The following is a 23,688-nucleotide window of genomic DNA, read 5'->3' as shown; positions in this document are numbered from 1 at the left end:
TGTTATATAGCCTAACCTAAATCTGTGTTCCTGGTCTGTGGTCATGCATATATACTCGAAGAATAAATTATCTCTCATTCCATATAATTTAAGAACTGTGCTTTAGATTGACAATAACTTTTCTTTCATTAAAATTTTAAAATCAACTAAATTGGTATATAATTCAAAAATGTGTACTGGGACCAATAAGATGGCTCAGACATTAAGAGTGCTTGTCACACAAGACTGACAACTGGAGTTTGATCTCCGGAACTGACAAAAAGCAGATGCAGTAGCTTGCATCTGCAACCCAAGTACTTCTGCTAGGAGGTGGGGAACAGAGGTAAGAGAATCTCTGAGAAGTTCTTGGACCAGCAGGTCCAGGTATGCAGAATGGTGAAAATAATAAAGAACCTGTTGAAACAAGGTGGATGAAACAAGTAAGCTTCCAAAAGTTGTTCTCCCCATGAAACTGTGAAATTGGCCTGGCCCAACTGCCATGAGAGGCATGGTAATACAAATTAGGATAGAAAGTAAATTAGGTTAAAAACTTTGAACTCGACAAGATAGGATAAATAATGGAATTTTTTTCTGAATTTGCCAAATACAGATGGACTGGACATAGCACATATAATTCTTACCAGGTAATTGTTCTTATTGTACATAGTTTTACTATATTATAGTCTAAACATTTCCTTTTTATTTAGACAAAAAGAGGAAATGTTGTGGGATATTGGTACATTGTGTGAAGATATATTGCTGTGACTGATGTAATAAAAATTTGAATGGCTGAGAGCTAAGCAGGAGGAATAGAGAGGATTTCCTGTGAGAGAAAAGGAGGATGAATCTAGGCATGTGAGAGACACCAGGAAACATAAAAAGGAAACATGAGATGTAAGATGAACAAGAGTTAATGCCACATGATACAATGTAGATTACTATAAATGGTCTAATTTGTTATAAGAACTTATTAGGAAGGAGACTAAGCTACAAACTGAGGTTTTAAAATTAATAATGTTTCCATGTCATTATTTGTGAGCTGGTGTCCCAAAGGAAAGTCCAACTATATAACCTTTGTTTCAAAAGTAAATGCAGGCACTTACAGTCCTGTAACCTTCAGATATATGCATGATATCTTCATGTATGCACATACATGTACATACACAAACAGGCACAAATATTTGCATATATGCAGCATTAGGATTGCTGATGCATTTGTGCAAAGCTGATTTCTATGATATTAACTGTTTTCATCCAAAATAGATGCATTATAGTTATAGCTTATTTGATTCTTTATTGATATTTTTAGTTTATTACCGGTAGGGTAAGGAATTGCTATTGATTTTATTATCCCAGTACACCATCTTTTCTTTATTAACATTGATTATAAAATATCTTGGTTAAGAAATGTAAGCATGAGCCAGGTGGTGATGGTGCACGCCTTTAATCCCAGAAGTCAGGAGGCAGAGGCAGGTGGATCTCTGTGAGTTTGAGGCCAGCCTGGTCTACAAGAGCTAATTCCAGGACAGGCTCCAAAGCTACAGAGAAACCCTGTCTTGAAAAATAAAAAAAGAAAGCAATGAAAGTCACACTCTATTCCATAGATGTTTACAGTGTGTAAAAGTAAGACTATCCTGACTATTTCTCAGTAGTGAAAAATAAAATATCCTAATGCTTTTTAATCTTATAAAAGTCAAAACAAAGTGCTAAACAAAATCGTTCAGTAGGTTAGAGAACTTGTAAGAACAAGGATCTGGGTTTGATTTCCAGCACTTGGTTGCTCAACACAACCAGTAACACTAGTTCCAGGACATACAATGCCTTCTTTTGATCTCTGTGGGCATCAGGCATGAGCATGGTACACAGACATATATGCAGTTACTAACACTTAAACACTATTTTTTTTGAGTTTTGAATAATTTAGTTTCTGGGGACATCATTCACAAGCACTGCATCTAGATCATTGCCTCCTCTTCTCTACCCTCTACCTTAGCCAGTGTCCACCCTTCCCAAATCTTGTCTTTTTTGTCACATACATATAAATTAATATATGTTAGTGTGTGTGTGTGTGTGTGTGTGTGTGTGTGATCTACTGTTTCCACCTAGTTTTTATAATATGTACATATTTTCAGGACTTGTCAGTTGATATTGAACAACCTATACAGGACCTTGTCCCTTGAGGAGACTGATTCTCCTTTTATCAGATGTAGCTCTTCAGCTGGGGGTGAGACGGGTGACTATCATTGGAATTTTTGGTCAGGGGCATGAAAGAGACTCCCACAAAAGATATTGCTAATGCCCTTTGTTGCCTCCCAGAGTATCCTATCACTGGAGACACCACACATTCCAGACACAGGACTTAGAAATGTCACATGTCACAAAAGTATAGTCCATCTTGAAAGAATTTTAAGAAGAAAGTGCATAGCCACCATTTCCTTCTTATCTAGAATGTGTTTTGTTGGGCTGTTGGAAAGAAGAACAAATCATTTTCATCTAGTTTTTTCCTTTAGTTTCTCCAATACTTTTTTTAAAGCCCCAATCACGTCATTGTTCCTCAAGCTGTAGATAAGGGGATTGAGCATTGGGGTCACTATAGCATAGAAGAGAGCAACCATCTTCTCTTGTCCTGCTGAGGATCTGCCCACAGGCCTCATGTAAGTAAATATGGCTGTTCCAAAGCACATGGAAACCACTGTGAGATGAGAAGCACAAGTCCCAAAGGCTTTGCGTCGTCCCTGGGAAGAGCGAATACGGAGAATGGCCGTGACTATGTGAGCATAGGAAAAGAGCACCAGGATGCAGGGAAGCATGATCACCAGAAATCCCGAGATGGCCACCATGACCTTGTTGAGGGAGATGTCCACACAAGACAGCCTTAGCACAGCCAGCATCTCACAGGCAAAGTGATTGATGACCTTATGACAGAAGGGTAACTGGAAGATCATGACGGTTTGCATTAGTGAGTTTGTGAGACCAGCAGTCAGGCAAGCCGAAGCCAATCCCAGGCACAGCCATCCATGCATAATGACCTTGTAGTGCAGAGGGTAGCACACTGCCACGTAGCGGTCATAGGCCATAGCACCTAACAGGAAGAACTCCGTGCTGCCCATTGCTAAGGAGATATACAGCTGCATCACACATCTGTGAAATGAGATGGACTTCCAGGCTGACAGGAAGTGGATGAGCATCTGGGGCACCGTGCTGTTGGTGTAGCAGATGTCCACAAACGACAGCATGCTGAGGAAGAAGTACATGGGTGTATGGAGCCTGCTGTCCAACACTATGAGGAGGAGGATGAGCAGGTTCCCTAGGACGGTCAGCAAGTACATGGCCAGGAACAGCACAAACAAGGAGACTTGAGTTCCCCAGTCGCTGGATAACCCCAGCAGTAAGAACTCACTCACCCATGTCTGGTTTTCCTTGCCCATTAGTTCCCTGAGAATTAAGCCCAAGTTATATATCAACAAATATCAGATCATAACCAAAACCCTTCACAGAACTTCCATTAAATGGAAAATTTACTAAAATGCTTGGATCATTCTATTGAAAAGTATGACCATAAACTTCAGTCTCTCCTTTACATTCAATTTTCATCTTAAGTTTGTGGCTTTGCTGAATGTCAATTTCCCAGAACCCACAGTGAGGCTATCTCAATAGCTTAACAGTTATAAACACTTTCTATTGATTTACTTTTTATTGCTGAGTTCTTCAACTCTACAAAAAAATGACATTCTATTTTTTTCTTTGTCTAGTCAAAAAGTGTGAGTTTCAATTTAGAAAACAGAAAGTGCGAGTAGATTTTCTTTGAGGTACAAGGGAATGTCAAAAACACCATTTCAGAGTTAGTAAAAATTTAAAAGTAAAATTTTTGTGACCCTGTCCCATCTTTAAAATCTTCATGATTGTCTTTGTATCTTCGAAGACACCAGGGAATCATCCCCAGTTTTATGTTTTTCCTCCAGAAGAGTGACAAAGAAGAGGTTAATGATAGAGTATATCTGTAAAGACACAAGGCCAATTCAGAAATGCACTAGCTAGCATCTCTCTTAAATATAATATCTAACCCTACCACAGATACTGCCTTTAACCATGGAACCATAGAAATCATTTCCTTTAACCATACGACCATGAACATCATTACCTAAAACCATGGGACCACAGAAATCATTACCTAAAACCATGGGACCACAGAAATATAATATCTAACCCTACCACAAATACTACCTTTAACCATGGAACCATATAAATTATTTCCTTTAACCATACGACCATGAACATCATTACTTCAAACCATGGGACCACAGAAATCATTATCTATAACCGTAGGACTATGGAAATCTAGCAACACATTCCAACTGTCCTCTCAGATCCATATGAGACCTCCAGGCATAGGACTTTGATCATCTACATAGGAAACAGACAGCTGATGCAGGATATTTTTGGATCTGCCAAAAGGGAGCACAGATTAAAGTCTGCCCTGTTTACTTGGGAAAGAGAAGAATAGCATTGGAGGAAGGAAGGGAGAGTTACATTCCTTCTAACAAGTTCTTAGCCAAGAAGGAAAAAGGGATGTAATGTGACTGACTCTAACAATGCCTGAAGACTATGGATCCAGCTATGGATCCCAGCACAAGTTTGAGACACCCCAGTATTCTACCATGATACTGTCCAGAGTCTGCTTCCTCAGAACAATGGACTTTGTGTTTCATAACTGCAGCAGCAGAACATTTTCATACAAGCATAGGCATAAGGGATGGGGATGGAGATGCTTAGGTGAGCAGATAACCTGTCTAGTTGAGACATATGTGGATGTATTTCACATTTTTTTTCTGAAGAGGCAGAGAGATTGAAGAGGCTTTTCCCTGTCTGTGAGACTTTTGGAAGCCACTTGTGACTTTAATAAAGTGTGAACACAAGGTTACTAAGAGCTTCTGAGAACATTTATGAACACAGAACCCTTAAGGCTTCAGAAATACAAGAACATCGTCAACATCAAAAGTCTTGGATTGTTATGTACCTGTTAGATTGCTATCCTCTGACTGCCTGAGTTATAGTCCAGAGAGAATGGGGAAAGCTTGAGAGAAGACAGATGTCTGAGGCACTGAAATATCTGGGAGATGAATCTAAAAGGGCCTGTTCCTCAGTCTGAGTACCCAAAATGTGTCTTCTTAGGGTAGGACATCAGGACTTGACCTGTAGCTCTTTAGTAACCAATTTCAGTCCAACCCTTGGAGGCTTCAGCAAGCAGAGAGAGGCTGAGTGGTATGGAGACCCTGGCTCTATGCCGCTGGTGCCATCTTCACTGGGACATCTCCAAGACAGGAGTCTGGCATTGCCCAGGTGCCGGTGAGGGCTGTTTTGGAAGAAGGAACTTTCCTCCTCAGAGATGAAATCTCTACAGGCCAATTATGCCATGCTTGTTAGGCTTCGGTTACTTTCTGTTACTTTTGTTCTTAGTTGATCTCTGACTTTAAAAATAAAAACGAAAACAAAATACTCAACTTTGCCCCTTTACTTGGAAATTTCTAAGTAGTCGTTTATCTCTAAATTCTTATCTATACTGGAGACTTTAAAATGACAGTTTAGAGTTCACCAAGCAGGAGCTCAAGAAGGGACTATGAACTCCCACGCCCCCCAGGAGACAGTCCTCTGATTTCATTAAAAGTAGACTTGGAGGAAGTTGTTGCTTTCCCATCTTTTAAGTCATGAGTCCACATCCTTCTGACTGGAATTTTTAATCCTGAATGTCCAGTTATGTCTAAACTATGTCCATGGCCTTCAGGCAATGTGTCTTTTACTGTGGCAATTCAGTTGTGTTTTTTCTTCACAACCAACACAAATATTCTGCAGGACCTTTAACACACTGGAGCCCCTACTAAAAGACTCCTTTTGATATAGGCACTATGGAATAATTTACTTTTTTAAATCTAGAGGTCTGCCTTTGTGTTCTACAAATACTCCTGAAATTTACTACTCACTATAAATACCAGTGCTGGAATGGAATGAACACAGGCAGACAGTCACACACACACACACACACACACATGGGTCGGGGAGATCCTTTGTCCCATGTATCTCCCCACTTCGATCATTTAGTGTTAGAATTACTGCACTGAGGGCGGAGAGACAAATCAGTCGTTAAGAACACCGACTTCTCTTCCAGAGGACCTGGGTGTAATTTCCAGCATACCCAAGACAGCTAACAACTAGCTTTATAATTGCAGTTCCACCCGATATGATGCCATTTTCTGACCTCCACAGGCACTGCATATTCATAGTACTTATGGGTGGATACAAGCAAACAAACACTCATACATATAAAAATTAAAAAAATACTGTTAAAGCAAACAAACAAAAAGGCAGCCTCAAGGGGACCATAGATCCTGGCTGTGACACATGTGCCATATGGTTTACTGTGTCAGGACTCAACCAGGAGCTGCCCAGGGACACCCCAAGCCACTAAGCAGCAACAGTTCTCTCTAATCCATGCATCTGCGGGGCAGTACTCAACCAAGTGCCATCTGGGGCCCCTACTCAAAACACAGCAACAGCTCCAAGCCATGCGGCTGAGAAGGCCAGAACCCAATTAGGAGCTTCTGGGAGACTCTAGCCCTGAGTCAAGATGCAGCAACATTAACAGCTTTGTACCATGTCATGAGGTTAGCAGGGGAGGTCTCAACCAAGCTGCCATCCGGGGCCTCGCCCCAACCAAAAGCCCTGGTGGTAGGTAGTTGGACACCACCATGGTGAGGGAGTACAGGATGGGAAGGTGGAAGACAGGGAGATACAGAATGGTTTGTGGGCTGTGGAGAGAGGGGAGCCTGGAGAGGTGGGGGTGGTGAGGAAACGGCTGAAGAGGATAACCAGCTGGCCATATGAGTCCAGGTTGATGTCTGAGCATGGCCTATGACCAAGGGCCAGTCTTGATCCTGGGACCTGGGGCAACTGAGGGGGCCTTTGTTGATGTCTGTGGATCCTGTCACCATCGAGGACAGCTATTGTGGGATATTTGTCCATTGTGTGAAGATGGATTGCTGTGATTGCTGTAATAGAAAGCTGAACGGCCAATAGCAAAGCAGGAGGTAAGGTGGGATTTCAGGGGAAAGACAGGAACAGGAGATAATCGAGGTTCAGAGGAGATGCTGAGGAGACATGAGGGAGTAGGACATATAGGATGAAAGAAAGGTAAAAATCCCCATGGTAAAAGGTACATTGATAAAAGCAGATTAATTTAAGTTATTAGACCAAGGGGAACAAGTGTAAGCTAAGGCTGAGCTTTCCTAGTTAATAATTCTGGGTAATTATTTGTGAGCTGGTGGACCAAAGAAAAATCTACAGCCTGTGATTCCATGGGGGCAAGGTGAGGACAGGGTCTGTGTTGATGTCCCTTGCCCATGTTGTCACCAGGGCCCCTGTGGATGCCCCAGAATCTGGGCTGCAACCTGGAATGATGGTGTCCAAGGCCTGTGCCACTGCCAGGACCAGGCCAATTTGGGTGGCCAGGAGGGCTGCATTGCTGGGGGAAGGCCATACTAATCCTGGTGGTCTGCACTGCCATCTGGTGCCATGGTGCCTAGGATCTTGCCTGGATCTGTGGTCCTACCACTGCGAGTGTCTTTATGGACGTCTGTGGCTCATACTGCCACCAAAGGTCACATAGATGACCGGGGTCTGGGCCACGGTCTCTGGTCACCAGGGCATCTGAGGGCCAGGCTGCCACCAGGGACATCCTGATCAGAGTGGCCTGCATTATCACCTGGGCCAGGGTGTCACCTGGGCCAGGTCTATTGCAGAAGACTATGTCTGGGTCTGTGGCCCTACAGCAGCCAGGGCCTGAGTGGCTGCGCAGGACTCCTTTTCTCACAAAGGGCCATGCAGATGATTGGAGTCTGGTTGGCCATCTCAGACTATGTCAGTGTCAGGGCAATGCTGACTGGATGGCCAGTGCTGCCACCTGGAGCCATGGAGATAGATGTCCAGGCATGGAAACTGCCTAGGGCCATTTCTGGGTCCGTGGCCCTGTGAAGGCTGCCTCTGGGGTGGTGTCCATGACTAGTTGCCAATGAGGGCTCTGTGGATGCCCAGAGTCTGGTCAGCCACCTGGGACCATGTAGGTATGTGAGGGCCACACTGCCATCAGGACTGTGCTGATCTGAGAGCACACTGAAAAGGAGAAAGCTGAGCAGGGTAAGTTATGAAGTGTAAATTTTGAGGAGAAAGACAGTAGAATGGAGCAAAGTCCTGTATTCAAGGAGATAAGCGGATTAAGAAATGGAATATAGGCAGTGGTGACCTCAGGAAAGGGCGGCATGTAGGAAGGCCCAGGAGTAGATGACATCATGGTGGAGGAGCTGTAAGCTGCTACAGTAGACTCATGGGTCAAGGCGATTCTCACACTCTTCAGAGAGATATGTGAGCATGGGGTGATTCTCATGGAATGCAAGCACACGGTCACAATACCCATACACAAGACATGTTGGACTGCTCAGATTACAAGGGCATTAGTTTCTCGTGCCAAAACAACAAGATTTTCTCCTCCATTATCCTGCAAAGGATCAAGGGCAGAACGGAGGGAATCCTAGCAGAGGCTCAGTGTGGATTCAGAGCTAAGAGGAGCACAATTGATCAGATCTTCAAGTTGAGGAAAGAATTTGGAAAAAAAAAAACTTATATGTCTGTTACTTCGACTTCAGGAAGGCATTCAATAGTATTTGGAGAAAAGGACTTTGGGAAACAATGAGGTTCTACAAGGTACCCAGAGAAAATCATAAGAATACTAGAAAATGCCTATAAAGATACCACTGCATCATTTAGTCTGTGAAGAACTAAGTGATCAGTTTAAGACAATCGTAGGAGTGTTGCAGGGATGCATCCTCTCATCACTACCCTTTAATATAGTCCTGAAATTAAGGTTTAGCAACAGCCCTGCAGGATGAGGAGATAGGCGCACAGATAGTTGGAGTGCCAACCAATGACCTGAGTTTTGCCAACAATACCGCACTACTTGCTGAAAGTCCAAACGAGCTGTAGACCATGGTAAACAGAGTGGTGGAAGTCAGTGAAAACCTTGGAATGAAAGTAAACATTGAGAGACTGAGATGCAACACATGGGAAGGACGTTAACAGTGTAATAAAGAATGAGAAGCTCAAGCAAAAACTCAACTTTGTCTATCTGGGAGGAAACCTCAGTTCAAAGGAGGGGACTATATCAGACGTCAAGAGGTGGATAGGAATAGCTAGGGCTGCATTCCAGGCACAGGAAAGGTTTGGTCAGCAAGAGACATAGCAACGACCACAAAATTACAAGTACATGAGACACTTGTCTTCAGCTGCCTTCTTTTCAACCCTGAAACCTGGGCAATGAAACACTCCTCAGAACAGTGGCTGAATGTGTTTGAGATGACATGTCTCAGGAGGATTCTAGATGTCACACGAAGAGATAGGCTGCTCAATGATGACATTAAGAAACATCTTCATCTATATTAAGAAATAAACTACAGGATTTGGCAACGGTGCTTGAGATACTTCAGCCATGTTATGAGAATGAGTGATGGCAGATACCCGAAGGCAGCACTGCTTGAAGGAATGCATAGGATACAGCAAAGAGGAAGGCCACCCAAAATGCTGGATAGACCGCATGAAGAAAGTCTCTGGAACCTTGAGTATGACAATAATGTAAGCGTCTAGGACTGTCCAGAATAGGAACCACTGGAGAACCACCATTAATGGGCTGCCCATGCATGCTTAAGTATTGCTGGGGCATATATGATGATGATGATGATGATGATGATGATGATGATGATGATGATGATGATGATGGTGATGATGATGATGATGAACTTAGGGAAAGATTCCACCCAGCTAACTTTCCAACTTGTAAAAAGGAATTAAAGAAAATCTTGGAGTCAAGTTTGGTGGGTCACACCTTTAATCTCTGCACTTTGAAGGAAGAGGCTGCCAGATATCTGAGTTTAAGTCTAGCCTGGTCTACAGAGTAAGTTTCAGGATAGCCAAGTTCAGGCAGTGAAAGACAAAAATCTCATGAAGATGTAACTGAAAGAGAGGGCTCTTGTTCCAGCCCCAGCAAACAGCCGTACTTGGCAGCTTTGGCCATCTGGTTCTGAGTTTACAGTTAAGCATACAAGAAATGAGTTATGGAATAAAGCTTTGAGGTCAGATATGTGTCAGGAGTGTCCCTGAATGGAGGCTTAATAGAGAGGCCACTGCATGAAGCTGTGATGTTGAAGCCTGGATTGCCTTGGAGAACCCAAGATGTTAGAGATGCCCATGGGATGCCTGCAAAGAAGAGCTGCTAACAGGGAGTGGAACCAGCCCAAGTGTGTTGTTGTCAGCAAAGCTGAATGGAGTCGGAGATGAAAAGAACATTTTGATGTCAGACTTGGAGATACAGAATTTGGAGTTTGCCCAGCTGGTTTTCAGTCTTCCTTTGGTCCAGTATTTCCTTGCTAGGCTCTCTTCCCTGAGTTTTGGGATGGTAATGTATATCCTGTGCCATTATATGTTGAAACTATGTGATCTGGTTTTTGATTTTTATTTTACATGTGATTGCAGTTAAGAGATTTCATGAATCTCAGAAGAAACTTTGAACTTTTAAACATTGCTGAGGCTGTGATAGACTACGGGGAACTTTTCATTATGATAGTTACAAGCTTATGCGAGCCAGGGAGTGGACTGTGGTAGTTTGAGTGTAATTGGCTCCAGTAAACTCTCAGGAAGTGGCATTCTGAAGAGACGTGGCTTTGTTGGAGTGAGTATGGCCTTGTTGGAGAAAATGTGTCACTGTGGGGGCGGGCTTTGAGGTTTCCTATGCACAGTATATGGCCCAATCTCTCAGTGGACCTCCTATTATCTACAAGATGTAGCATTCTCAGCTCCAGCACCACATCTGCCAGCACGTAACTGTGTTCCCTATCATGATGATAATGGACTGAACCTCTAAAACTGTAAGCAAGCCACCCCATCTTAATGTCTTCTTTATAAGCTGCCTAGGTCCTGGTGTCTCTTCATAGCAATGAAAATCCTAACTTAGATACCTGACCTCTGTGTGCTCTTTCTAGGTCAGATAGGCTCTTGGAGTGACATCTGCCACAAACTTCTTGTGATCCATATAGCTCCTCCATGCTATGGCCATGGTGGAAGTGACAGTGGGAACTGTCGAGACTCTCAGCTTCAGACACTCACCACGCTTCTGCTGTAGTCTGCGCTATTTATTCGGCTTGAAGTTTGTTCTTCAACCAGCTTGCTATCTATCCACATTTGTGACCTTCAGCTCAGAGGATCTTAGCATTTAGGGATTTCTCCTGGTGCTTCTATGAAACTGGAACTGAGCATTCCCGATAAAGTCTCCACTGAATATTCTGTGCTCAGGCTGTTTGTGATCTAATTATTGTTATCTGCCATCTTGTCAATGATTCCTATGAGCACTTGTTTGACTCTTGCTACGATATCTCTGTCCCTGAGTTGTGATTGCTTTGCTGTATGTGGTTGTAGCCTTAACTGCTGGGTCAGTCTGTGGATTGTAGCAACTTACCAATCATTCAGTGCCACCAACACATGAAAAACACTCATTGGTATTTACCGTATAGCACCAGCAACAGTTACATCAGTCAATGTAACAAAATAGGGGATTAGATCAACTTTAAGATAAACAATAAATACCCAATTGTCTGAGGAATACATAGCCTTCAATTACTTTTAGTTTTTATCTATTTTTTATTTTCAGAATTTGTGTGTATGAGGTCTTTGCTGGCATGAATGTCTGTCTACTACTATGGGGGCTAGAGGAGTGCATCAGATCCTGTGGAACTGGATGTATAGACAGCTGTGAGCTGCTTTGTGGTCATTGGGAATTGAACCCACGCTCTCTGCAAGAGAAGTGCTTTTAACAGCTGAGTCATCTTTCCAGCCTGCCCCCAAACCCACACATTGTAAAGCCAGAGCTTCTGTGATAACACGCTCACAAGTGGAAGGATCCCAAGTTATCTGAGCTGATGAAGACACAGAGGCAGGAAAGGAAAATCCTTTCTGTGGCTTACTGACATGAGAAGGCTCACTTTTGTCTTCCCTCCTCCCCCTTTCCTATGTCCTGTTCTGTCATTTTATTCCTCTCTTTTAATACAGCTACTTTTATATCAAAGGCACAACGTGTGCTCACAACATCACAATCCACTAAAATTAGAAAGTGAATAAAATCTCAACACCTTCTTTTAAGATAGGTTGGGCAAAGCTCTTAAGTCAGACATAGAGCACTTTCTAAACTGTGCACCAACCGTTCTGCTATCTTAAAATCTATATTAAAGCAACGATATTTACTGTCTTGTAGAAGGAATATTCTTTCTCAGGTCAACTCTGGCTTTGATGCTTTTCTTAGCCATGAAACTGTTTCCCTTTGCTTATTTTCTTTCCAGTTTTTCAGAATAAGAATTATTTCTGAAATTAGATTGTTCTAATTTTGATGGGACTTCACACATACACAATGATTTTATTATCAAATTGGTCATTCACTATTTATAAAAATGCATTGGATATTTCATTGCTCAAATTGCCACTGTGAACAAACAGCTTGTGATTAGATCTCAGGAAAAAAAATGATGTTTTTCTTCCTGGCTTTCTCAGAATGGATATTATGTTAGATCCTACATACAAAAATGCTGAGTCTATTTAGATAGAAATATTCTCAAACTGCCCTAGCATAGTGCATCCATCATAAAAGTGCTGTAAGAGGCAAAATTCACCATGTATCACTGAGCGAAAAACTTCAATTGTGAAATTTGTTTGATTTCTCAAGGAACTACTATTTGATTGCCAAAGCTGTACCACATTTTTTCCAAAGTACAAATTAATAATCAGTTTTTCTGTAAAAGATTTTAAAATGTTGTTAATACTAAGAGTATACAGAAAACCAAAATAAAATGATGTTTATTTTGCAGCAGTTAAATATTCTTCTCCATTTACTTAGGATTCATTAAAATACATTATAAGCAAATAATATCCAAAGGTAACTGGGTGCTAAGCTTATACCTCTATATCAACATTCTCAGAGTATCATACTTCTTGCTGATAGCTCAGGAAGACATCAGAATAAAAAAATTAACTTTAGTCAGTATTGATTTCAAAATACCATGAAGTACAAACTTGTGGGTTGAAAGGTTGAGTAATGATTGGCGAGAGATGGCAGTGAGGCTGAACTCCGTGAAACACACTGCTGAGACATAAGCATAAACCACATCCCACTCCTGCCACACCCACGCAGCCTCCAGCATTACATCGCCAACACATGTTCTTTCGGGCCTTCCTTGTTGCCATGGCAATACCTCATGTCTGAATGGAGAGGAGAACATTAAAGAAAAGCCATCTTCTCCGTCAATGCTCAGGAGTCATCATCTTGTGAGCTTTGATGTGAACCCAGAGAATTTCCCTAACAGTTTCTGCCAAGCCCCTTTCACCTCCTTATTCCTTAAGCTATAAATCATAGGGTTCAGCATGGGCATCAGTACAGCATAAAAAAGGGAAATCAGCTTCTCCTGAAGGACAGATGGGTTGGAGTGGGGTTGGATGTAGGTGAAAATGGTGGTGCCATAGCATAGTGTTACCACAGTAAGGTGGGAGGCACAGGTGTGGAAGGCTTTTCTCCTTCCCTCTGTGGACTGGATTTTTAGAATGGTGGAGATGATCTGGACGTAGGACAAGAGAACCAGGAAGAAAGGTGTCATAAGCAAGACAATGCTAGAAACCATGATCACAATCTCATTGGAGGAAGTGTCCACACATGCCAATCTGACCACAGCTAGAATTTCACAGGAAATGTGATCAATATATTTATTTGTACACATGGGCAGCTGAAAGGTGATGGCGGTATGCACAAGAGAATTAATGGAGCCGCTGACCCAAGATGTAATGACCAGCCTCGTGCACAGCCCCGCATGCATGACGACTGAGTACCTCAGAGGGTCACACACTGCCACATAGCGGTCATAGGCCATCACTGCCAGAAGAAGAAACTCAATCCCACCCAAGCCCAGAGAAAAAAATAACTGTGCTGCACAGCTCAGAAACGGAATTGCTTTGTGTGTGGCAAGAAAATGAGCCAGCAACTGGGGGACTATGCTTGTGGCATAGGACACATCCACAAGCGACAGGTTGGTCAGAAAGAAATACATGGGAGTGTGGAGTCTGCTGTCCAGTCTGATCAGAAGAACGATGAGGAAGTTCCCCAGCACTGTTGCCAGGTACATCAGCAAGAACAGAACAAAGAGGGAGACTTGAGTGTCCCAGTTACTTGACAGGCCAAGGAGGATGAATTCATGCACCCACGTCTGGTTGTCCTGTTCCATTAAGAAATGTGATGATTATTAATCTGTAAAGAAAGTAAGAAAAAAAAGTAAAAACAATCGAGTAAGCATGGAGTTCCCGGTAAAATGACATAGTATGTGTGACCTGCCAGTCTCGGCCGTCTTCAGTCCATTCATGAGATTGCAGTTGTGTCCTCAGTCATAGAATACTCTTCATCAGCTCTGTTTCAGAGGGTCGTAAGGAACGGTGATAGCGCAGACTTACAGGACACTCTCATGAGCAATGTATATATATATGTGTGTGTGTGTGTGTGTGTGTGTGTGTATTATATATATGTGTGTGTGTGTATATATATATATACATACCCATTTTCTTTGGTTTGGGGTAAGGAGAGCATAATAATTGGCTATGATGAGTAATTATCAGTAAATGATTTGAAACCTAATGTTTTAAAACTCCCTAAAATATGTCAACTAGCTTACTCTTAATGGAACTCAAAATTCAACTGCAAAACCAATTATTCTGAAGAGGCAGGGATTTGGGGCAGTATCTAGAATCAGAAAACATTGTTTTAAATCTCAGTTGTCTTTAGCACGTATGTCATTTACATGTCATGGTAAGCTTTTGCATGTAGAAAAGGCTCATACTCAATAATTCTCAAGTATATTAAGCATGCAAAAATACTTGGGGAATATTGCTGATATATTATCCAGCACTGTGTGTGCTTGTAGCATTCTGACCTCCACTTTGGGAACACAATTAAGTAAATGTTATTTCCTTCCCACATTTCCCACAACTTAACACACTTAAGTTTGTAGCTTTTAAAAAAATATTTGGTCTTTTTAATAGGCTTTAGTCTCCTCTGCTGTTCATAGTCTAGAGAGGGGTGCCACGATGAATGCTCTATCTTTACTATTCAATAGCATAAGATAAAAATTCTTATAGATGTTCATTAGAGTGTAAATTCCCTTCTGGTTGCTTGTGTTGGGCAAGGGCATTTTCAGTTATAGTAGTAAGATATGATGCCAACTGTAAACACTGAATAGAAACAGAGGTCATCTCTAAAAGACTCCCAAGAAGAACAAATTGTTATTTTTCCTCCACATCTGCCTGTCTCCAGTGCTGCAGCTACCAGAGTGGGTGAAATGACAGATGTTGTTATTTTTCCTCCATATCTGCCTATCCCCAGTGCTGCAGCCCCCAGAATGTGTGGCACAAGGAAAACTAGAAAAATATACAACAGAAGCAACCAAGGGGAGAAACAGAGGGTGTTGACCACTTCTAAGGCCTCTGAGCCTAAAAGAGGAATGCTACCACACCTCGACTGTCTTCCCTGATGAAGAACAAGACTAAGTCACTGCTCTGAAAATGCCCAACTCACATTTCCATCTGAGCATTCCACATTCACTCTTGCACAGTTCTCCAATGTCTGTGACATTAGTTTACCATAGCTAGTTGTCTTTAGTTTTACCATAGAAATTTGTTACATAGTTCACAACCCAACACAGTTCTATTAATTATATTTTACTAATTATAGCAACTATTATAGATTGCATGTTTTACAGAAAAGTATATTGCTAAATCAAGCTACTCTTTGGATAAACACATTTTTGATATGTTAACTGATTGATATCAAGATTGTTTTTATCGTGAAATGTTTAAAAATAAAATAATGCTGAACAGGATCTTCATAAGGTGGAGAACCCAACAGAAGCTGGTACACTGTGAACATATGTATCACTTTCTATTGATGGCATGCAATACATTGTGTCCAAAAAGAAAACCAAGGCTTTAAATGATAGACAATGAAACTGCATAAAGAGTAGAAAATGAGGCATTTTCAGTAAAGATCTGTTTTCCTAAGCTAAAATAATGCCAGTGTTTCATCCTAGGGAAAATCATCGGCATGTGTTTCAAACTCATTTAAGCAATTATTGGCCGCAGCAGAAACAGATTTAATGCTTCAACAGCACTCAAAGGCAAAAGTTAGACATTCAGATTTCTCACTCAGCTTTTTGTGTACTATAGTGTGATTTATTTAAAGATTCAATTTTAGCCTATTTTTAAAATAAAGTAAATTTCAATAGATTGTATTGAGCCATATGTGCTAAAACTTTTGCTATTGTTTCTGCCTACACATCAATAAGTCAATATTGTCTTATACCTGTTACATCTTGATGAATCCCACAACATCCTACAAGGTTTTATTCAGTTTAATACCATTGTCTTAGAACTCTGATTGCTGGAAATACAGTTACCTGAAGGAAACAAGGAGAGAGATTCTCACAAGTAGGCTAGGGACGAATTGGTTGTCATCTAGATGGATTTGGCTTTAAACATCCTGCTTTCCTTCTATGTCTGTCTTCTACCCTTTCATCTAAAATTCACATAACTTCATGTCAATCTCAAGACCACTGCTCTGCACCAAAAAACCTTGCAGCAGATGTGGGGCCCACCTAAGAATTTTCCTTTGTTCCACCAACTTTAACAACAATATCTTTTGGAATTCAAGACCTTCCTAAAGCCAAATCAAATATATGATTAATGGCAACTTCTCAAGCAATGATTTGGTGATATTTGCTATTAACATATAGCACCTGAAATAACAGAGTCATTCAGTTAGTGTGCTTTGATGCACGTAAATTTGTTATTAAATAAAAGTAAGTAATTAAATAAAAGTATTTATTTTTTAATTTACTTAAATGTATTCCTATTTATGTCCATCTGCCTCCATCTCCACAGAATTCCTGAGAGGAAAAAAAGTACTTCCAAATAAGATTTCTGAAAATAAGATACTCCATTAACTTTTCATCTAACACACCTTCTACATATCTGGACTGAAACAGAAATGATGCATTAGAGAAAATGTGAAGCCTTGTTCATTGGGATAGAGATGAGAAGCATGACCCATAGAAATCTATTCAACATCAGAAGCACTTGCTTTGCTGATGTCACAGTCATCACATCACACACAGATCTGAAGACCTCTCACCTGGCTGCTCACATTGCTTCCTCACTGCTTCTTAATGGAAGGTACTTGTTCTTACTGCTCTGTGGACCAATGCTCCCTTATTTGACTTTTTCAAGGAAGAGGTTGCCAGGATGCAGCAATGAGGACCTATATCTCTTTGAAAGGGTCACCATTACAGTGTTATGTCCAGTTAAATGCTTTATACCTTGAGGACCAGGTAAATTATTTAAATTCAATTAGATTATTGTATTGGTAACTTATATTCTCTCCCCTTATGCACAGATGCATTAAGGAGAAAATCCTACTAGGCAAACACAATATAAAATGATTTCCCAGAATCTCATTCTTCAAAAAATATTTTTAGCCAACATTCATGTCACTATAAATAAGCATAGAACTCAACCTTATAAGTCCCAAATGAATCATATTGATCTTAAATGAATAACACATCAGCCAGGTTACAGAGATGACCCCCTACAATTTTCTGTTGTTGCTGCCCTAACACTAATGGATAAAATTCCAAAAGCTTTACTCCAAGAAAGAAAATTGTTCAGTCATCATCATCTTTTGTGATGCTCCATTGAGTCTGGATGATATTTGGCCTTCTTGGAACACTCTACAATCTTATCTGCAATAAACTGAGCCCTTAATACAAGTACATAACACTATTTCAACTGGTAATTTTTTTGCTTGCTGGCCTACATAAAGCAGAATGTACCTTTGTATACTTCAGTATCAGTGGAAATCACCCCTTCCTACAGAGAAATGTTCATGCTCATGTATGTGACCGCAAAGCTGCTTTCTGTACTTACACTGTACTTACTGTGGGCAGGAGCATTTCCATCATCCTTGCATTTGGACACGGTGAGAACCCCAGGGATACTGTGGTGGCTGAAGTGTAAAAATGCTTTTGTATCTGAGAACATTGATGTCCTTTCTTTTTAGTGTCTTATTATTTATTTCATCTCCAGGTTTATTCACTTGGCTTTTCCTAAAATCCAATTCTAACTATTGATACACAGTCTTTAAAGAGTTGCAGTCTTGAAATTCAGATTAGTGATCTGTTTTATTTTGGCTACATTGTGGAAATCCGAATCTTCTTTATTTCACTTGCCCTGTGTATCTAGGATACTCCTCACAGTATTTTGTTCTTCTTGATTCTATAATACTTTCCTGCAGATGATTCAAGGATCAAACCCAATAAGACAATCCTGGAGCCTCTTTCATCTTTGACTCCAGTTTCTAGTCTCAGGTTTTATGACTTTGATAATCAATCTAGTCTTCTTATCTTTGAAGGACTTCCTTTGAGAAAAAAGTAAAATAGTCATATATACACAGTCGGAAAAATAATAGAGACAAGATACTTTAAGGTCATTGAAATGTTATTTTTCCCAGAAATATAATGTGCTCCTACTAAATATTCATGAATTTCCAAGACTAGGTACATATTTTATTAAACTAGACTTTGTCCTGTGTCCTAACAGAAATGATTCAGGATTCATCTGTCATGCTTTCACTTTTAATTAATAATATTTTTCCCTAGACCCCTTGCTCCAACACTAAAGTCTTTCATTGGCAAGCTCATACGGTGGCAATGTCCCTATCCTCAAGTCTTTAGAAAGCTGAATGGTTTCATTCTAATTCCTGTCATCCTGCGTGAGAGAAGATCCCAGTATCCATAGCCCACACAGTCTGTATGCCCACAGAGATCAGGTTACTATTTGTTCTGCAGGTCTATGCACTCCTTGCTACCTCCACCTTCCGGTGGCACAACTATTGAAATTCCTCATGTAGTAGTCAGTACCTGGTGGTGTGGACACACCTCCTTCAGTCCAGGATTGTATTGCAAAGGATGCTCTCTTGTTCAGAGTGGTGGACTGTGGAGATGTCCCAGTTGTCTTGCCTCCAGGACTCTAAAATTCCCTGGGACTACTTTACAAAAATTAATGGGAGGAAGCTCACAGGTGATCCCAAGTGGGCTCACAAACAACACTAATAAAATGAGACAGAGGCTGCACTGGTGACCTGGAGCCAGCAGAGTCCCTTGGGAGTGCTTTACATTAGTGTATTAATTGTTGTCATCACTCCCAAATCTCAGTGGCTGGCTCACCATGCTGCCCTTCCTCTTCCTGTTCTTTGTCTCTCTTACCCAAGCTCCAGTGAATCCTTAGGTCCTTCTTAAAATATTGCATAATTCTGTGTTCTGTGACATTCTATCATTGTCTCACATATGAGAGTGTGGGAGGTCCTTCTATCTATGTGTTGCTTTTATTGTTTAATGAATAAAAAATTCCCTTGGCCTGTTGATAGGGCAAAACTTAGGTAGGCGGGGAAAACTGGACTGAATGCTGGGAGAAGGAAGGTGGAGAGAGAGAGATGCCATGGAGCTGCCACTAGAGTCAGACTTGCTGAAACTTTGCTGGCAAGCCACAAAAATATTTCCAGGCCATACAGTATGCTGCAGGGCATGTTTAGCTATTAGTCAGATAAAAAGGGTTTATGTGCTGCACGCTCATTCTCAGAGTTAAAGCGCTGAGCACAGATCCTACCAGACTTGGCAGTAATGGTACATCCACCATTTTGAAAGTGGAGAGAGGTGGAGCCAACATCCAGAGCAGCTACAGCCAAGGTGCTTACCATTTTAAAAGCTCTTCAAGACATAAAGGAATTACAGATAATACAATAAGAACAGATTCAGACATAAAAGAACTCTAAATGGGTCTCAGTGTTGGATAAATGTATGTAGGCATTTAGGTTGTTTCCAGGTTATGGCTATGCCAAACAAAGCTGCTATGAACATAGTTGAGCACATGTTCTTGTGGCATGATCGAGCATCCTTTGTATGTATACCCCAAAGTGGTATTTTACTAGGTCTTCTGAGAAATCACTACATTGACATTCAAAGGGGTTATACCAGCTTGCATTCCCACCAGCAATGGGAATGTGTTCCCTTTTCCCCAAAACCACTCCAGCCCCTTGACCAAAGGATGGATAAGGAAAATGTGGTACATTTACACAATGGAGTACTGCACAGCAGAACAAAATAACGACATCTTGAATTTTGCAGGAAAATGGATGGAGCTAGAAAACAATATTTTGAGTGAGGTAACCCAGACACAGAAAGATAATTATCACATGTACTCACTCATAGGTGGTTTTTATAATTAAAGCAAAGAAAACTAGCCTATAAACCACAATCCCAGAGAACTTAGACAACAACAGGGACACAAAGAGAGACTTGCATAGATCTAATCTACATGGGGAGTAGAAAGTAGAAAAAGACAAGATCCTCTGAGTACATTAAGAGTATGGAGACCTTGGGGGAGTGTAGAAGGGGGAGGGAAGAAACAGGGAGGGGAGAAGAGATAAATGTAGAGCTCAATAAAAATCAATAAATAATACAAAAAATGTACATAGGCTTGAGAGAGAGAGAAGAAAAATAGTATAGAGAGTTGGAAAAAAGTAAATCGTTTTTTAAAAAAGTCTTTAAAGAGACAAAAGTACAGACAGTCATAGATTAAAAGGAGTAAAGAAAAATAAGCCACATAAAGATGGAATAGACACAGAGAGTCTGGATTATGTATATTATTGTATACTCTGAATTTTTGACTGTGAAGGAGCTAAGTACAGAGAGACATTTCAATGTATGGGCTGCTGAGCTAAATCAGAATGTATATTATAAAGATATCTTGACTTCAGAATGTGGATCTAAGGATATATTACTTTGGAAAAGAGGTTCTTCTCTCGTTTCCAAGGAGAGAAAACTTGTGAATTGCTTCCAGACCAGTGTTGTTTGATGGAACAAGACCCCCTGAAAGAGTGCCTTGAACATCCCTCAAAAAATTACTTTGCCCAATAAACAGCAGGAAGAAGTTTGGAGAAACTATGCCCATATTCCCAAATATTATCTATACATGTTTGTTTACATTTAAAAGGAGTATGCTATATAGATGGATACTTTGCATTGGTATGGATCCTGGTCTATTGATTCAAATTTAAGGTCAATTTTGTTATATGTATATGTATTTCTGATATTGATTAAGGTATTGTGTTTATGTAGCTCATTTAAAAATAGAATGTATAATTAAGAAATATAAGTTAATAGAAATCATCTATAATAGTCAAGTTTGTAGTTATGTTAGTTAGATTTTCTAGATATACAGAGATATATTTCAGTTAGATATGTATTCTTCAAATCTTCCAGAGACTTTCAGAATATGGCATTTAAATGTTTAAGAAGTTATGACTTTTCATGATAGTGAAACACACCTGCTCCTGGCAGCACAAGCTACTTCAAGAGGAAGATGGGCACCAAAGAGTCTCCTTAAAAAGTTGGTTAGCCATTTGGGCAAGAAACTGCTCTTCCCTGGCTGCATAAACTCGACATGCAGGACCCACAGAAAAATGACTGCTGAACTTGCCTAAAGGTGAGACCATCCTTTGGAGTCCCTGTGTCATGAAAGAGTCTGCTAGACATTCTGCAGGATACAAAATAAAGTGACTGAAAAACTGCCAGTATAGGTTTGAAATTTCTTTGAAATTTCCTGCTTTGTGGAAAAGTCTGCTGGATACTATGGGCATGTGGGCTGAAGATGGATGCCCCAACAATACAGAAGAACTTTGGGTGGCTGTCCAGGTAGCACGATGTCTCTGTCAATTATAAAATTTTGGAAGTTGCTTACAATTCACTTCCTGTTTACTTAGATAATATTATCTCCTTCTGGAGTCTTTGATGGAGTTGAAGAATTTATAATTATAGTTATAGTTTTCCTTAGTTATGATAAAAGATAAAATAAATATAAATGTAGGAGGTTCTTCTGTCTATGTATTGCTTTCATTGGTTGAATAAAGAAACTGCCTTGCCTTTTGATAGCGTAGAACTTAAATAGCCAGAGTAGACAGAACAGAAAGCTGGGAAGAAGGGCAGAGTGGCAGATGCTATGAAGCTCCTGCCCAAGATTGACGCTGGTTAGAATCTTTTCTGGTAAGTCACGAAATGGGTTAAATCAAGCTGTGAGGAAAATAAATAAATAAATAAAATAAAAAATAAAAAAAAAGATGTGAGAGTTAGTCAATAAGAGGCTAGACATAATGGGCCAGGCAGTGATTTAATTAATACACTTTCTGTGTGATTATTTCGGGTCTAAGCTAGCTGGGCATCCAGGAAGAACAAGTGGCCTTCCCCAACAAGTACAAATTACCCCTCAGTGCCTATGTTCCAAGGAGCTGTGGCTGCCCTGCATCTAAATCAGGTGAAAACAGAAGTGTTCTTCTGTTAGATCCAGGAAGCCTTTGCCCCTCTTCTGAGCGTCTTGAGTGCTATGCTATATTCTACTAAGGTGCATTCAAAGAGTACGATAAGTTGCTACAACGCTACAAGTATTGATGGACAGTCAATAGATGTTTCATGGTAGCATTTAAATCCCAAACTGGAGGTAATGCTTGAAAATATCAAAGACTCTAGCTAAATACACAAACACAACTTTATGATTTATAGACTGACTCAAAATAGTGTAAAAATCTTAATTTTGTAGACGTCTTTCATTTTTTTTAGCATGTATTAAAAGATCCATGAAAATTTGAAATTAGAATTGTACTATCAATGTCTGGAATATTATTTTACCTCTTAAAGCCTTAAGTGAATCTTTGTCTATTTATTCCTCATACTTAAAAATGCTTCAGTTTTGCTACCTGCCTGTCTGCTGTTCTTCAGCTGATGACTACCACTCGAAGAGTCACTCTCTCCTTTTCTCACCTACTTGCTAGCTAATCCCAAGACTCCATCAGTCCACTCTTTCATTCTCTTCTACCTTATAACGCTAACTCTACTTCCCTGCTGTACATTTATTTATTTTAAAATTATTTTTATTGACTATTTGGGAATCTCACATCATGTGCCCAATTGAGCTCACCTCTTAGTCTTCCCATGTCCTCCTCCATTCCCTGTGACCCCCAAAATGTCCATCTTGTAGTGTCCATTTATTCACTGGAGCACAGTCCTATTCTACTGGCCAGCCCCCTAAGGGGGAATGAGTCTTTCTTTGCCTATATCTGTGCCAGAAGTCATAAACTGATGAGAGTCATATGGGGGTGCTAGAGCTCTCCCGTGCCCATGCAACCACCTGCACAACAGTGTTGGGGTCCGGTGAGGGGTGGGCCCATCTCTCTTATAAGGGGTGGAGTCAGCTCTCCTGTTCCTACAGACATTAACATGACTTCAGGTGGCAGACCCAACCTTCGGTACCCACATGGGCTTAGGTGGTGACCTAATGGGCCTCAGATACCAACACAGCCTCTTACTGTCTCGGGACCACTGATTCACTCATGGCCATCAGCAGCTGCATGGACCATAGGCCTCAACATGGCCTGAGGTGGCTTACACATGGCACTCACATCAGCATGGCTCCCAGAATCAGGAAAGTCCA

At 40.8% G+C, this 23,688-nt stretch overlaps 2 protein-coding genes across 2 annotated transcripts; both read right to left on the bottom strand.

The window, feature by feature from the left end:
- Positions 1–2,468: 2,468 nt before the first annotated feature.
- LOC142838271 (olfactory receptor-like protein OLF3) lies at positions 2,469–3,407 on the bottom strand. The gene has a single exon (XM_075953621.1). The coding sequence runs from the start codon at positions 3,405–3,407 to the stop codon at positions 2,469–2,471; it is 939 nt and encodes a 312-aa protein (XP_075809736.1).
- Positions 3,408–13,379: 9,972 nt separating this feature from the next.
- On the bottom strand, positions 13,380–14,333 carry LOC142838270 (olfactory receptor-like protein OLF3). The gene has a single exon (XM_075953620.1). It carries the CDS (start codon positions 14,331–14,333, stop codon positions 13,380–13,382), a length of 954 nt encoding a protein of 317 aa, XP_075809735.1.
- Between the last annotated feature and the right edge of the window lie 9,355 nt (positions 14,334–23,688).

The sequence above is a fragment of the Microtus pennsylvanicus genome, chromosome 19 (assembly GCF_037038515.1).
Source record: "Microtus pennsylvanicus isolate mMicPen1 chromosome 19, mMicPen1.hap1, whole genome shotgun sequence".
NCBI lineage: Eukaryota > Metazoa > Chordata > Mammalia > Rodentia > Cricetidae > Microtus > Microtus pennsylvanicus.
This window is presented reverse-complemented; position numbering and strand designations above follow the sequence as displayed.